Raw genomic sequence first — 17,058 nt, forward strand, 5'->3', positions numbered from 1 at the left:
TGCGGTGTCCGCAGCAACTCACAACGTTCCCCCTCGTTATACCCGATACTCAAAATGAGTATTGGGGTATATTAGATTTGTGGTATAAGTGGATGTGTGTAACGTCCAGAAGGAATCGTTTCCGACCCCATAAAGTATATATATTCTTGATCAGCATCAATAGCCGAGTCGATTGAGCCCTGTCTGTCTGTCCGTCCGTCCGTCTGTCCGTCTGTCCGTCTGTCCGTCTATCCGTCCCCTTCAGCGCCTAGTGCTCAAAGACTATAAGAGCTAGAGCAACGATGTTTTGGATCCACAAAGCACAAAAATCTGTGGCATCCACAATTTTAAAGATATGAGAAAACCAAAAACGTTGAATTGTAGAGAATGACCATATCTTTAAGACTGCGGAATCTGAATTGGATCGTATTATTATTATAGCCAGCATCAAGAAAACAATTTCATTTTTTCTCGCCCTGTCTCTCTCTAACACACACGTAGCATAGGCGGCTTTGCTTAGAGTAAAACATTAGCGCCTAGATCTCAGAGACTACAAAAGCTAGAGCAACCAAATTTTGTATCCAAACTCCTAATATATCGGACCGAGACGAGTTTGTTTCAAAATTTCGCCACACCCCCTTCCGCCCCCGCAAAGGACGAAAATCTGGGGATATTGAAAAATCTCAGAGACTATTAAGGCTGGAGGAACCAAATTTGGTATCTGCACTCCTGTTAGATCTTACTATAAAACGGGTATCTCAAAATTTCGCCCCACCCCTTCCGCCCCACAAAGGACGAAAATCTGTTGCATCCACAATATTGCAAATTCGAGAAAACTAAAAACGCAGAATCATAGATAATGACCATATCTATCAGATTGCTGAATCTGGATCACATCAGATCATTTTTATAGCCAAAAGGAACAAATCAATTTGCACTGGCTACGCAGCGCCCGACGTCACGCTCAGACTGATTTTCTGTCTCTCTCGCACGCACTCTTTGTCGTGTCGTTCAATATTAGCGGCGTCTGCCGGAGGAGAGCCATACTGACTAAGTATCGGGTATAACTGTAGAGTTGCGGTGTCCGCAGCAACTCACAACGTTCCCCCTCGTTATACCCGATACTCAAAATGAGTATTGGGGTATATTAGATTTGTGGTATAAGTGGATGTGTGTAACGTCCAGAAGGAATCGTTTCCGACCCCATAAAGTATATATATTCTTGATCAGAATCAATAGCCGAGTCGATTGAGCCATGTCTGTCTGTCCGTCTGTCCGTCCGTCCGTCCGTCCGTCTGTCCGTCTGTCCGTCTGTCCGTCCCCTTCAGCGCCTAGTGCTCAAAGACTATAAGAGCTAGAGCAACGATGTTTTGGATCCACAAAGCACAAAAATCTGTGGCATCCACAATTTTAAAGATATGAGAAAACCAAAAACGTTGAATTGTAGAGAATGACCATATCTTTAAGACTGCGGAATCTGAATTGGATCGTATTATTATTATAGCCAGCATCAAGAAAACAATTTCATTTTTTCTCGCCCTGTCTCTCTCTAACACACACGTAGCATAGGCGGCTTTGCTTAGAGTAAAACATTAGCGCCTATATCTCAGAGACTACAAAAGCTAGAGCAACCAAATTTGGTATCCAAACTCCTAATATATCGGACCGAGACGAGTTTGTTTCAAAATTTCGCCACACCCCCTTCCGCCCCCGCAAAGGACGAAAATCTGGGGATATTCAAAAATCTCAGAGACTATTAAGGCTGGAGTAACCAAATTTGGTATCTGCACTCCTGTTAGATCTTACTATAAAACGTGTATCTCAAAATTTCGCCCCATCCTCTTCCGCCCCCACAAAGGACGAAAAACTGTTGCATCCACAATATTGAGGATACGAGAAAACTAAAAACGCAGAATCATAGATAATGACCATATCTATCAGATTGCTGAATCTGGATCAGATCAGATCATTTTTATAGACAAAAGGAACAAATCAATTTGCACTGGCTACGCAGCGCCCGACGTCACGCTCAGACTGATTTTCTGTCTCTCTCGCACGCACTCTTTGTCGTGTCGTTCAATATTAGCGGCGTCTGCCGGAGGAGAGCCATACTGACTAAGTATCGGGTATAACTGTAGAGTTGCGGTGTCCGCAGAAACTCACAACGTTCCCCCTCGTTATACCCGATACTCAAAATGAGTATTGGGGTATATTAGATTTGTGGTAAAAGTGGATGTGTGTAACGTCCAGAAGGAATCGTTTCCGACCCAATAAAGTATATATATTCTTGATCAGCATCAATAGCCGAGTCGATTGAGCCCTGTCTGTCTGTCCGTCCGTCTGTCCGTCTGTCCGTCCCCTTCAGCGCCTAGTGCTCAAAGACTATAAGAGCTAGAGCAACGATGTTTTGGATCCAGACTTCTGTGATATGTCACTGCTACAAAAATATTTCAAAACTTGGGGTATTGGTATATTAGATTTGTGGTAAAAGTGGATGTGTGTAACGTCCAGAAGGAATCGTTTCCGACCCCATAAAGTATATATATTCTTGATCAGCATCAATAGCCGAGTCGATTGAGCCCTGTCTGTCTGTCCGTCCGTCCGTCTGTCCGTCTGTCCGTCCCCTTCAGCGCCTAGTGCTCAAAGACTATAAGAGCTAGAGCAACGATGTTTTGGATCCAGACTTCTGTGATATGTCACTGCTACAAAAATATTTCAAAACTTGGGGTATTGGTATATTAGATTTGTGGTAAAAGTGGATGTGTGTAACGTCCAGAAGGAATCGTTTCCGACCCCATAAAGTATATATATTCTTGATCAGCATCAATAGCCGAGTCGATTGAGCCCTGTCTGTCTGTCCGTCCGTCCGTCTGTCCGTCTGTCCGTCTATCCGTCCCCTTCAGCGCCTAGTGCTCAAAGACTATAAGAGCTAGAGCAACGATGTTTTGGATCCAGACTTCTGTGATATGTCACTGCTACAAAAATATTTCAAAACTTGGGGTATTGGTATATTAGATTTGTGGTAAAAGTGGATGTGTGTAACGTCCAGAAGGAATCGTTTCCGACCCCATAAAGTATATATATTCTTGATCAGCATCAATAGCCGAGTCGATTGAGCCCTGTCTGTCTGTCCGTCCGTCCGTCTGTCCGTCTGTCCGTCTGTCCGTCTATCCGTCCCCTTCAGCGCCTAGTGCTCAAAGACTATAAGAGCTAGAGCAACGATGTTTTGGATCCACAAAGGACAAAAATCTGTGGCATCCACAATTTTAAAGATATGAGAAAACCAAAAACGTTGAATTGTAGAGAATGACCATATCTTTAAGACTGCGGAATCTGAATTGGATCGTATTATTATTATAGCCAGCATCAAGAAAACAATTTCATTTTTTCTTGCCCTGTCTCTCTCTAACACACACGTAGCATAGGCGGCTTTGCTTAGAGTAAAACATTAGCGCCTAGATCTCAGAGACTACAAAAGCTAGAGCAACCAAATTTTGTATCCAAACTCCTAATATATCGGACCGAGACGAGTTTGTTTCAAAATTTCGCCACACCCCCTTCCGCCCCCGCAAAGGACGAAAATCTGGGGATATTGAAAAATCTCAGAGACTATTAAGGCTGGAGTAACCAAATTTGGTATCTGCACTCCTGTTAGATCTTACTATAAAACGTGTATCTCAAAATTTCGCCCCACCCCCTTCCGCCCCCACAAAAGACGAAAATCTGTTGCATCCACAATATTGCAAATTCGAGAAAACTAAAAACGCAGAATCATAGATAATGACCATATCTATCAGATTGCTGAATCTGGATCACATCAGATCATTTTTATAGCCAAAAGGAACAAATCAATTTGCACTGGCTACGCAGCGCCCGACGTCACGCTCAGACTGATTTTCTGTCTCTCTCGCACGCACTCTTTGTCGTGTCGTTCAATATTAGCGGCGTCTGCCGGAGGAGAGCCATACTGACTAAGTATCGGGTATAACTGTAGAGTTGCGGTGTCCGCAGCAACTCACAACGTTCCCCCTCGTTATACCCGATACTCAAAATGAGTATTGGGGTATATTAGATTTGTGGTAAAAGTGGATGTGTGTAACGTCCAGAAGGAATCGTTTCCGACCCCATAAAGTATATATATTCTTGATCAGAATCAATAGCCGAGTCGATTGAGCCATGTCTGTCTGTCCGTCTGTCCGTCCGTCCGTCCGTCCGTCTGTCCGTCTGTCCGTCTGTCCGTCCCCTTCAGCGCCTAGTGCTCAAAGACTATAAGAGCTAGAGCAACGATGTTTTGGATCCAGACATCTGTGATATGTCACTGCTACAAAAATATTTCAAAGCTTGGGGTATTGGTATATTAGATTTGTGGTAAAAGTGGATGTGTGTAACGTCCAGAAGGAATCGTTTCCGACCCCATAAAGTATATATATTCTTGATCAGCATCAATAGCCGAGTCGATTGAGCCCTGTCTGTCTGTCCGTCCGTCCGTCTGTCCGTCTGTCCGTCCCCTTCAGCGCCTAGTGCTCAAAGACTATAAGAGCTAGAGCAACGATGTTTTGGATCCAGACTTCTGTGATATGTCACTGCTACAAAAATATTTCAAAACTTGGGGTATTGGTATATTAGATTTGTGGTAAAAGTGGATGTGTGTAACGTCCAGAAGGAATCGTTTCCGACCCCATAAAGTATATATATTCTTGATCAGCATCAATAGCCGAGTCGATTGAGCCCTGTCTGTCTGTCCGTCCGTCCGTCTGTCCGTCTGTCCGTCCCCTTCAGCGCCTAGTGCTCAAAGACTATAAGAGCTAGAGCAACGATGTTTTGGATCCAGACTTCTGTGATATGTCACTGCTACAAAAATATTTCAAAACTTGGGGTATTGGTATATTAGATTTGTGGTAAAAGTGGATGTGTGTAACGTCCAGAAGGAATCGTTTCCGACCCCATAAAGTATATATATTCTTGATCAGCATCAATAGCCGAGTCGATTGAGCCCTGTCTGTCTGTCCGTCCGTCCGTCTGTCCGTCTGTCCGTCTATCCGTCCCCTTCAGCGCCTAGTGCTCAAAGACTATAAGAGCTAGAGCAACGATGTTTTGGATCCAGACTTCTGTGATATGTCACTGCAACAAAAATTTTTCAAAACTTCGCCCCGCCCACTTCCGCCCCCACAAAGGTCGAAAATCTGTGGCATCCACAATTTTAAAGATATGAGAAAACCAAAAACGTAGAATTGTAGAGAATGACCATATCTTTAAGACTGCGGAATCTGAATTGGATCGTATTATTATTATAGCCAGCATCAAGAAAACAATTTCATTTTTTCTCGCCCTGTCTCTCTCTAACACACACGTAGCATAGGCGGCTTTGCTTAGAGTAAAACATTAGCGCCTAGATCTCAGAGACTACAAAAGCTAGAGCAACCAAATTTGGTATCCACACTCCTAATATAACGGACCGAGACGAGTTTGTTTCAAAATTTCGCCACACCCCCTTCCGCCCCCGCAAAGGACGAAAATCTGGGGATATTCAAAAATCTCAGAGACTATTAAGGCTGGAGTAACCAAATTTGGTATCTGCACTCCTGTTAGATCTTACTATAAAACGTGTATCTCAAAATTTCGCCCCACCCCCTTCCGCCCCCACAAAGGACGAAAATTTGTTGCATCCACAATATTGCAAATTCGAGAAAACTAAAAACGCAGAATCATAGATAATGACCATATCTATCAGATTGCTGAATCTGGATCAGATCAGATCATTTTTATAGCCAAAAGGAACAAATCAATTTGCACTGGCTACGCAGCGCCCGACGTCACGCTCAGACTGATTTTCTGTCTCTCTCGCACGCACTCTTTGTCGTGTCGTTCAATATTAGCGGCGTCTGCCGGAGGAGAGCCATACTGACTAAGTAACGGGTATAACTGTAGAGTTGCGGTGTCCGCAGCAACTCACAACGTTCCCCCTCGTTATACCCGATACTCAAAATGAGTATTGGGGTATATTAGATTTGTGGTAAAAGTTGATGTGTGTAACGTCCAGAAGGAATCGTTTCCGACCCAATAAAGTATATATATTCTTGATCAGCATCAATAGCCGAGTCGATTGAGCCATGTCTGTCTGTCCGTCTGTCCGTCCGTCCGTCCGTCCGTCTGTCCGTCTGTCCGTCTGTCCGTCTGTCCGTCCCCTTCAGCGCCTAGTGCTCAAAGACTATAAGAGCTAGAGCAACGATGTTTTGGATCCAGACTTCTGTGATATGTCACTGCAACAAAAATATTTCAAAACTTGGGTATTGTATATTAGATTTGTGGTAAAAGTGGATGTGTGTAACGTCCAGAAGGAATCGTTTCCGACCCCATAAAGTATATATATTCTTGATCAGAATCAATAGCCGAGTCGATTGAGCCATGTGTGTCTGTCCGTCTGTCCGTCCGTCCGTCCGTCCGTCTGTCCGTCTGTCCGTCTGTCCGTCCCCTTCAGCGCCTAGTGCTCAAAGACTATAAGAGCTAGAGCAACGATGTTTTGGATCCAGACTTCTGTGATATGTCACTGCTACAAAAATATTCAAAACTTGGGTATTGGTATATAGATTTTGTATGTGTGTAACGTCCAGAAGAATCGTTTCCGACCCATAAAGTATATATATTCTTGATCAGAATCAATAGCCGAGTCGATTGAGCCCTGTCTGTCTGTCCGTCCGTCCGTCCGTCCGTCCCGTCCCCTTCAGCGCCTAGTGCTCAAAGACTATAAGAGCTAGAGCAACGATGTTTTGGATCCAGACTTCTGTGATATGTCACTGCAACAAAAATATTTCAAAACTTCGCCCCACCCACTTCCGCCCCCACAAAGGACGAAAATCTGTGGCATCCACATTTTTAAAGATACGATAAAACCAAAAACGCAGAATCGGTAAGGATGACCATATCTTCTACAGTGCAAAATCTGAACCAGATCGTATAATGATTATAGCCAGAATCAAGAAAACAATTTTATTCTTCCTCGCTCTGTCTCTCTCTAACACACAGGTTTCATGGTCGGTTTTGTCAATTGCAAAATATGAGTTCAAGGATCTCAGAACCTATAAAAGCCAGAGCAACCAAATTTGGTATCCACACTCCTGTGATATCGGACCTTGACCGTTTCGTGTCAAAATTTCGCCACCCCCCCTTCCGCCCCCGCAAAGGACGAAAATCTGGGGCATCCACAAATCTCAGAGACTATTAAGGCTAGAGTTACCAAATTTGGTATCCGCACTTCTGTTAGATCTCACTATAAAACGTATATCTCAGAATTTCGCCCCACCCCCTTCCGCCCCCACAAAGAACGAAAATCTGTTGCATCCACAATATTGCACATTCGAGAAAACTAAAAACGCAGAATCATAGATAATGACCATATCTATCAGATTGCTGAATCTGGATCAGATCATTTTTGTAGCCAAAAGCAATAAATCAATTTTCAGTGGCTACGCAGCGCCCGACGTCACGCTCAGACTGATTTTCTGTCTCTCTCGCACGCCCTCTTTGTCGTATGGTTCAATATTAGCGGCGTCTGCCGCAGGAGAGCCATACTGACTTAGTATCGGGTATCCCGGCTACCGCCTTAACCTAACCTAACCTAGTATCGGGTATAACTGTAGAGTTGCGGTGTCCGCAGCAACTCACAACGTTCCACCTCGTTTTTTTTTGGTTCGGTTGTCCTTCTTGAAGGTAATTTAATTTTTATTGGGCCAACATCGAAAATAAATGAAACAGAGATAAACAGATAAAGGTACAAAAAATGAAATCAAACATAAAACGCAAATAAAAATTCCAATAATCTCATCGTGGATTCGGCCACATGCGACTTTCACGTGGCGATGGGAGCTTCAATTGATTGCCAAATCGAGGCCTCTCCTCCGGATTGACCGCCTGCTTTGACGGTGTGTTGGCGGCCGACGCCACCGAATTGTGGTTTACGAGGACATGGCGAATTCGTGGCACAGCCACGCGATTGCGCTGATGCTGAGCCCCGCCGACGGGCAGCACTGAGGAGCGACTCGTGGGCACCAATTCTTCATAGGAGATCCCGGCTCCGCGGTCATTTTCAGTGGTCTCATCGGTCATATACTCGGAATCGCTGGGCAATCTTGTATCCGGCACCGCTGATTTTGTGCGTGGCTTTTTGTTCGAGCGTGTGCCAATGCTGCGTCTGCCCAATCCCCCGCTGCGACGCAATATGTTGTCCAGGACGCGGACCCGCTTTAGTGGCGACTTGGACGCCTTCAGCTGGCTGTTGGCCAGCCGCTGTGCGGTAGACGGCGACGGGCGAATCGAATTCAGAGAGCTCATGAGGCTGCGCTTGGCGTTGGGAGTCCGATACCCCGAAGAGCTGGCGGCTGCTGATGGATTCAGTCGCTTGTGCAGATTCCCAGTGCTCTTGGTCATATTGGGAGTGATCAGCTGGATTGTTGGGGTCTTGCGCAACGACATTGTCGAGGTCGACATTAAGGACATGTTCTTCAAAGTTCGGGGCGTGCGAGGGGCCGTTGAACCGGCAGTCGGCGGTGGCATCATCAATTTGCTGCTGCTGCCCGTCCTCGTGGTGGGCGGGGCCTTCTTGCGGGCCGAGCTCTGCTTGGCCTGCCGATAGTTCTCCCATTCGCCAGCCATCAGCTCCAGTATGTTCTCGCCATAAACCAGAAACGGGCCATGCGATTGCACCTCATAGGCGTGCACCAGTTCAGTGATCTGCTGCTCAATCTTGGGCAGCTCGAGGTGATGGCCTTGCGTTCCTTTTCCTCTTTAAGGAACTGGCCGCCACGATTTTTGAAACGATTCGGCTCGTTGGCCTTTGCCTCTAGAGCCTGCATGCGGGACCAAAGTTCTGCACGGCTCTCGTACAGATCGAAAATCTCCTTGTTGCACGTGTAGAAGCTCTTCAGATCATCCAGCTCCAGCTCGTGCAGCTCCAACAGGTCTTCGTTGTAATACTTATTGTAGTAGTTGGAGAAACGCCTGCGCTCCTGCTGGCTCTTGAGCGTTAGATCCCACCACTTGCTTATCTCGACGCGCAGCTGCTCGATGAACGTCTTGAGGTTCTGGCTGCGCAGTGCCTGGCAGCGCTGCAGCTCCGAATGGAGGATGTCATAGGTGCGCTGCGTATTCTCGGTGCACTCGCGCACTCGTCGCATGGCGCTCTCGTCCGTCTCCTGGAGGCGATCCCACAGCACGTAGATCTTCTCGCGCATGTCATGGATTTTGGAGCGCAGCTCCTGGATCTGCTCGGCATAACTGTTGCGCATCTGCCGCAGCCGCTCTAGTGTCTCTGATGTTAGATTGTGGCTCAGATCGTTCAGTAGGCGATCCTCTGCATCGGTCTGGGGCATCAGCTCGAGCAGGAGCGCAGGTTGTCGAGATGGTCGCGAAAGCCGTCCATCTCATCGGGCAGGGGCAGCGGGTCCGCCAGTAGAGGGAGCGGCAGTGCGCCCAGCTCCTCGCAGAGCTGCTCCTGCTGGAGCAGCAGCTCCCCGACCTCCGCCCGACGTTTCGAGAGCTCCTCGCGCAGATGCTCAATGCTTTTGTCCAGCTTCAGCTGCCAAATGATCAGTGGCACATCGTCGGGCCTCTGACCAATGTCCACCGTCTCATGGAGGAGTCGGGTGAGGTCGCTGGCCTCGGCTCGGAGTGCGGCTATGTCATCCAGGATGGCCGCCTGCTTCTCCCGCGACTCGGTCAGCAGATCCGTATAGAAATTATCCGCGTGCGCCTTGAGTTTGTGCAGAAAGTCCTCGCATGTCTTCGGCTCGAACATGAGGGACCACATTGAATGGAGCTGCTCCACATGCTCGCCAGTCATCTCAAGGATCTCTCCCTTGATGGAGGTTGGGTCAACCATAGCCAATAGGAATGGGTCTTGTATTCGCGAATGGAAGGAATTTATGTGATGTGTGCAGGATTTCGATTGCACAATGTGTTGCTCAAGGAAAATGCCTCCGCACAGATAAGTGACGCCTCTCGTGTTGGCACAAATTGCACAATGAAAATTTTGTGTGCTTGATTTGCCTCATGCCTCAAAGCACAAAACAAGTTGATTCTGATTGACGTGCGGCCAAAAAAACACCTACTTTATATTGCAAATAAGTTCCTTCAAGGTTTTCCAGTTGTAAAGATAATTTAGGATGAGAAATGTGTTTACTGTTGGGCAAATTGATCAGGGAGGAGCGGAAAGCGTTCTCCGTGGGATGATTGAACTCGATGCTAAAGTTCCGAATGAGTCGAGCGATGCCCAGCTCGAGCTCCATGTCCACGATGCGCTTTCCAACGCACATCCGGGGTCCAAATCCGAAGGGCAAGAACACAAACGGATTCTTCAGCTTCAAGTCATTTGCCGGGCATTGCCCGTTGGAGTCTGTGGCGTTACGAATCCAACGTTCTGGCAGGAACTCAGCAGCCTTGGGGAAGTGCTCCTCGCTTGATAGCAAGCTCAGGGGAACCATCGACACACAGGTACCAGCTGGCACTTGGTATCCGCTCAAAACGCTGTCCTGATTGAGAAATCGGCCATTGCCGATGACCAAAGGATAGATCCGTTGTGACTGTTTGATGCAGGCACGTGGATAGGGAACGTTCTTCATCGATGCCTCAGTGAATTCGGAGTCCTTCTCGGGTAGAACCTTCATCACCTCTTCTCGGAGTACGGCCTGCTTCTCCGGATTCTTGGCAAGGCACAGCAAGGCCGCTGTAAAGGTACTTGAGGTCTGGAAAAAAAGGATGTATGAGATAAGGGTAAGTATGAGAACAACAGACTACGTACGGTATCCACTCCGGCCATTAGCATGTCCATGGCCATGATTGTGGCCACCTTCTTGTCGACCTTGAGCAGCTTTTCCAGTACACTCTGCTCGTTCTCAGGACGGACAACACCCTCTTTGGCTTCCTTCTCCAATCGTTTTACCGCCTCATCAATATATGCCGATATAATGTACAGAATGGTGTCGAGAATGTTCATCATTTTCATCAGTTTGGGCGTTTTGAACATGCGCCAGGCGGAGGGCTTCAGCTCCAGATCAGCAGATACTTTAAAGAAATCTTCCAAGAAGTGGAAAAGCTGTGTTGCTTCGATCCTTTTGTTCGACTCCTTCAGCAGTCCCAACTGCCTGTCCAATGCCACGACGTAGACTGACTCCAGGGTCCAGCGATTGATGGTGTCTATGAAGTTATCAGGAACCTCTAGAGTGCTGGCATCACGGATGGCTTTAATGCTTTAAATGGAAAACAGTTTTTAAGTATTTAAAGAAACACATTTGTGGAATGGCCTACCGCTGCACAAATTCCTGATTGACCTGGGACATTTTCTTGTAGTAAGGCCTCGCGTTCTTGGGCTGCATGAGGACTGGATTTACAGCCGATCGAAAGTCGCCCCACGCCTTTCCTTGGGTTGGTGCGACGCCCTCGACGCCCTGAAAGAAATCCTTTCTGTGCGTCTGCCGATGGTACAAAAGAGCGTCGGCGCCAGGCCGATTTGGCCACGTGCTCTCGGGCCGGAATACTACCTCGAAGTCCTTGGGATTGTGTGTGCACAACATGAATGCTGCCATAGTCTTCGCGCATGGCCATTATCAACTCCGCAAGGTCCTTGTTCTTATATTTACCCCCTGGCATGAACATTTTGGGAATCAGAGATATCAAATTGGCCCGAGGCAACTGCCTGAAGGGACGCGCCTGCTGCCACTCTGCATCGTCTCGCGTTAGAGCTGCAGCAGCTGTGGTCTGCCGGCGCTGGAAATGATCGGTATTGAGGCATTTTACATACCAAATCATTGCCACCTTCTATCCTCTAACCTGCTGTCCACTGAAAGAGACGGCCGCCACTTGCTTGTGAGCTACGGCAATTCCACTACTGATTTTCAACATATTTTTGCCTTTTCTATGATCTTAACTCGTCCGCAACAAAAACTCAACTGAGGCGCAGAAAAGGCGATTTGGTAAAGTTCGCATAAATATTACGCAATGAAATCATTGCAGGAATTGATTAAAGAGATGAAAAATCATTCGTATAATCATAATATAAGTAATATGGAATTACATTTGATGTGCAGGAATTAAAGTTCAGTTTGTCGATATTTTAATAGCTATTCCATAGCCATGTTTAACGCACAAATGATTGTAACTTTTAAGGAAATCAATTTTCTATAGGATTTTTTTCCATTTTTTAAACGAAGTCAAATAAAATATACCCCACCATTCCCTAGAAAATGTTTGAGTATCATGATGACTTGCAAATATGATATCTAATCAGTTGCACAACTGATTAGCAATTTGCTGGTAAACACTTATATGCAGGTTCTACAGCACTTACCAAGAGATACGAACACTTCAATTGTTGGGAAAGGTAAGCTTTCCATGTCAACAATTCAGAGCCTTATTGATGTTTATGTTTGTAGGTTTTACATGTTTAAAGGTAGGTCTGAAACAGGACCAATATCAAAATGTCGTTCATATGATAGCTATATAATGTGGTTCCTTATTGATTTTTATGTTTGTAGGTTCTACATGTTCAAAGGTAGATCCTCTTCCATGCCATTATCAATACTTCGTTCAATATGACAGCTATTAATATTGTCGTTCCTTATATATGTTTATATTTGTAGGTTCTATCGATACTTCGTTTATATGTCATTCGATGTGCTCTGTTTCGAAGAATGATCTGTGTATTCATGAAACTTAAGGAGCGTCAAAACTGAGAGACTAGTTTGAATAGAAACAGGTATAAGATGGATAGACGGACATGGCTAAATCGACTTGCATATTAATCTAGGAATATAGTATTATGATTGATCTGACTCTCAATGAAATGAAACAAATAAATCGCCATAATTATGGCATCAGATTTTTTGGCCAAATTTAATTTATTGGGCATGGAATGGTCGGTAGACTGCCGAAAGTTTTGGGCCTGATAATAATATAAACAAGCTAATCTTTAGCGCTTTTTTATATCTTGTTATTTTTTTTTTTTTTGGTTCGGTTGTCCTTCTTGAAGGTAATTTAATTTTTATTGGGCCAACATCGAAAATAAATGAAACAGATAAAGGTACAAAAAATAAAATCAAACATAAAACGCAAATAAAAATTCCAATAATCTCATCGTGGATTCGGCCACATGCGACTTTCACGTGGCGATGGGAGCTTCAATTGATTGCCAAATCGAGGCCTCTCCTCCTGATTGACCGCCTGCTTTGACGGTGTGTTGGCGGCCGACGCCACCGAATTGTGGTTTACGAGCACAGCCACGCGATTGCGCTGACCCCGTCGGGCAGCACTGAGGAGCGACTCGTGGGCACCAATTCTTCATAAGAGATCCCGGCTTCGCGGTCATTTTCAGTGGTCTAATCGGTCATATACTCGGAATCGCTGGGCGATCTTGTATCCGGCACCGCTGATTTTGTGCGTGGCTTCTTGTTCGAGCGTGTGCCAATGCTGCGTCTGCCCAATCCCCCGCTGCGACGCAATATGTTGTCCAGGACGCGGACCCGCTTTAGTGGCGACTTGGACGCCTTCAGCTGGCTGTTGGCCAGCCGCTGTGCGGTAGACGGCGACGGGCGTATCGAATTCAGAGAGCTCATGAGGCTTTGCTTGGCGTTGGGAGTCCGATACCCCGAAGAGCTGGCGGCTGCTGATGGATTCAGTCGCTTGTGCAGATTCCCAGTGCTCTTGGTCATATTGGGAGTGATCAGCTGGATTGTTGGGGTCTTGCGCAACGACATTGTCGAGGTCGACATTGAGGACATGTTCTTCAAAGTTCGGGGCGTGCGAGGGGCCGTTGAACCGGCAGTCGGCGGTGGCATCATCAATTTGCTGCTGCTGCCCGTCCTCGTGGTGGGCGGGGCCTTCTTGCGGGCCGAGCTCTGCTTGGCCTGCCGATAGTTCTCCCATTCGCCAGCCATCAGCTCCAGTATGTTCTCGCCATAAACCAGAAACGGGCCATGCGATTGCACCTCATAGGCGTGCACCAGTTCAGTGATCTGCTGCTCAATCTTGGACAGCTTCGAGGTGATGGCCTTGCGTTCCTTTTCCTCTTTAAGGAACTGGCCGCCACGATTGTTGAAACGATTCGGCTCGTTGGCCTTTGCCTCTAGAGCCTGCATGCGGGACCAAAGTTCTGCACGGCTCTCGTACAGATCGAAAACCTCCTTGCTGCACGTGTAGAAGCTCTTCAGATCATCCAGCTCCAGCTCGTGCAGCTCCAACAGGTCTTCGTTATAATACTTATTGTAGTAGTTGGAGAAACGCTTTCGCTCCTGCTGGCTCTTGAGCGTTAGATCCCACCACTTGCTTATCTCGACGCGCAGCTGCTCGATGAACGTCTTGAGGTTCTGGCTGCGCAGTGCCTGGCAGCGCTGCAGCTCCGAATGGAGGATGTCATAGGTGCGCTGCGTATTCTCGGTGCACTCGCGCACTCGTCGCATGGCGCTCTCGTCCGTCTCCTGGAGGCGATCCCACAGCACGTAGATCTTCTCGCGCATGTCATGGATTTTGGAGCGCAGCTCCTGGATCTGCTCGGCATAACTGTTGCGCATCTGCCGCAGCCGCTCTAGTGTCTCTGGTGTTAGATTGTGGCTCAGATCGTTCAGTAGGCGATCCTCTGCATCGGTCTGGGGCATCAGCTCGAGCATCTTCATGTCATGCTTTATGGCCTTGCGCAGCTGGTCCAGCTCCGTCTGGCGCACTGCGCGCTGAGAGCGCAGGTTGTCGATATGGTCGCGAAAGCCGTCCCTCTCATCGGGCAGGGGCAGCGGGTCCGCCAGTAGAGGGAGCGGCACTGCGCCCAGCTCTTCGCAGAGCTGCTCCTGCTGGAGCAGCAGCTCCCCGATCTCCGCCCGACGTTTCGAGAGCTCCTCGCGCAGATGCTCAATGCTTTTGTCCAGCTTCAGCTGCCATATGATCAGTGGCACATCGTCGGGCCTCTGACCAATGTCCACCGTCTCATGGAGGAGTCGGGTGAGGTCGCTGGCCTCGGCTCGGAGTGCGGCTATGTCATCCAGGATGGCCGCCTGCTTCTCCCGCGACTCGGTCAGCAGATCCGTATAGAAATTATCCGCGTGCGCCTTGAGTTTGTGCACTCCACATTGAATGGAGCTGCTCCACATGCTCGCCAGTCATCTCAAGGATCTCTCCCTTGATGGAGGTTGGGTCAACCATAGCCAATAGGAATGGGTCTTGTATTCGCGAATGGAAGGAATTTATGTGATGTGTGCAGGATTTCGATTGCACAATGTGTTGCTCAAGGTAAATGCCTCCGCACAGATAAGTGACGCCTCTCGTGTTGGCACAAATTGCACAATGCAAATTTTGTGTGCTTGATTTGCCTCATGCCTCAAAGCACAAAACAAGTTGATTCTGATTGACGTGCGGCCAAAAAAACACCTACTTTATATTGCAAATAAGTTCCTTCAAGGTTTCCCAGTTGTAAAGATAATTTAGGATGAGAAATGTGTTTACTGTTGGGCAAATTGATCAGGGAGGAGCGGAAAGCGTTCTCCGTGGGATGATTGAACTCGATGCTAAAGTTCCGAATGAGTCGAGCGATGCCCAGCTCGAGCTCCATGTCCACGATGCGCTTTCCAACGCACATCCGGGGTCCAAATCCGAAGGGCAAGAACACAAACGGATTCTTCAGCTTCAAGTCATTTGCCGGGCATTGCCCGTTGGAGTCTGTGGCGTTACGAATCCAACGTTCTGGCAGGAACTCAGCAGCCTTGGGGAAGTGCTCCTCGCTTGATAGCAAGCTCAGGGGAACCATCGACACACAGGTACCAGCTGGCACTTGGTATCCGCTCAAAACGCTGTCCCGATTGAGAAATCGGCCATTGCCGATGACCAAAGGATAGATCCGTTGTGACTCTTTGATGCAGGCACGTGGATTGGGAACGTTCTTCATCGATGCCTCAGTGAATTCGGAGTCCTTCTCGGGTAGAACCTTCATCACCTCTTCTCGGAGTACGGCCTGCTTCTCCGGATTCTTGGCAAGGCACAGCAAGGCCGCTGTAAAGTTACTTGAGGTCTGGAAAAAAAGGATGTATGAGATAAGGGTAAGTATGAGAACAACAGACTACGTACGGTATCCACTCCGGCCATTAGCATGTCCATGGCCATAACCGTCGCCACCTTTTTGTCGATCTTGAGCAGCTTTTCCAGTACACTCTGCTCGCTCTCAGGGCGGACAACACCCTCCTTGGCCTCTTTCTCTAGACGCTCTATAGCTTCGTCTACATACGCTGAAGTTATTTCTTGAATGCCATCTAGGGACTTCATTAGCTTCATTAGCTTGGTTGTTTTAACGTAACGCCAGATGGAGGGCTTCATCTCCAGATCGGCTGTTAATTCAAAAAAATCGTCCAGGTACTTGAAAAGTAACACAGCCTGGTCGTTATCGCCCGACTCTTTGAGCAGTCCCAACTGCTTGTCCAGAGCCACCACAGAGACTGACTCGAGGGTCCACCGATTTATAACGTTTAAGAAATCATCTGGAGCTTCCTGGGTATCGATATCACGGAGTGCTTTAATACTGTGAAGGGGGGAGAACATACTTGAGCGTAAACAGGGATTTATTATCAGTCATACGCAACGTTGCACAAACTCCTGGTTCACTTGGGACATCTTCTTATAGTAAAGCCGCACGTTCTTCGGCTGCATTAGGACAGGATTTACAGCCGATCGAAAGTCGCTCCAGGTTTTTCCTTGTGTGGGTAAAGCTCCCTCCACTCCCTGGAAGAAATCCTTTCTATGAGTCTTCCGATGATAGCGAAGAGTATCGCTGCCAGGCCGATGCGGCCACACTCCTTCGTTCAGGAACACGGCCTCGAAGTCCTTGGGATTGTGAATCATCAGGTATGACGTACCTCCCATCATACCTGGTAAATATAATATGTTTCCATAGCCGTCTTGCAAAGCTTTGAACAATTTCACAATGTCCAGTTTGCTATATTTTCCTCCAGGCATAAAATTCCGAACAGTAGACAGAAAAGTTGTACTAGGAATCTGATCAAAGGGACGAGCTTGTAGCCACTCTGCATCATTTCTGGGCTCTGCTACAGCTGCTGT

General features: G+C 47.3%; 1 protein-coding gene and 1 pseudogene across 1 annotated transcript; both read right to left on the reverse strand.

The window, feature by feature from the left end:
* Window positions 1–7,797: 7,797 nt before the first annotated feature.
* Window positions 7,798–15,156, reverse strand: LOC117194395 (annotated as a pseudogene).
* Window positions 15,157–15,471: 315 nt separating this feature from the next.
* On the reverse strand, window positions 15,472–16,863 carry LOC117194601 (probable cytochrome P450 12a5, mitochondrial). The gene is made up of 4 exons (XM_033399134.1): window positions 16,579–16,863; window positions 16,075–16,491; window positions 15,588–16,018; window positions 15,472–15,493 (listed from the first exon to the last, which is right to left on the reverse strand). Exons 1-4 carry the CDS (start codon window positions 16,861–16,863, stop codon window positions 15,472–15,474), a joined length of 1,155 nt encoding a protein of 384 aa, XP_033255025.1.
* Window positions 16,864–17,058: the final 195 nt, after the last annotated feature.

The sequence above is a fragment of the Drosophila miranda genome, assembly GCF_003369915.1.
Source record: "Drosophila miranda strain MSH22 chromosome Y unlocalized genomic scaffold, D.miranda_PacBio2.1 Contig_Y3_pilon, whole genome shotgun sequence".
In the NCBI taxonomy this organism is placed as follows: Eukaryota; Metazoa; Arthropoda; class Insecta; order Diptera; family Drosophilidae; genus Drosophila; species Drosophila miranda.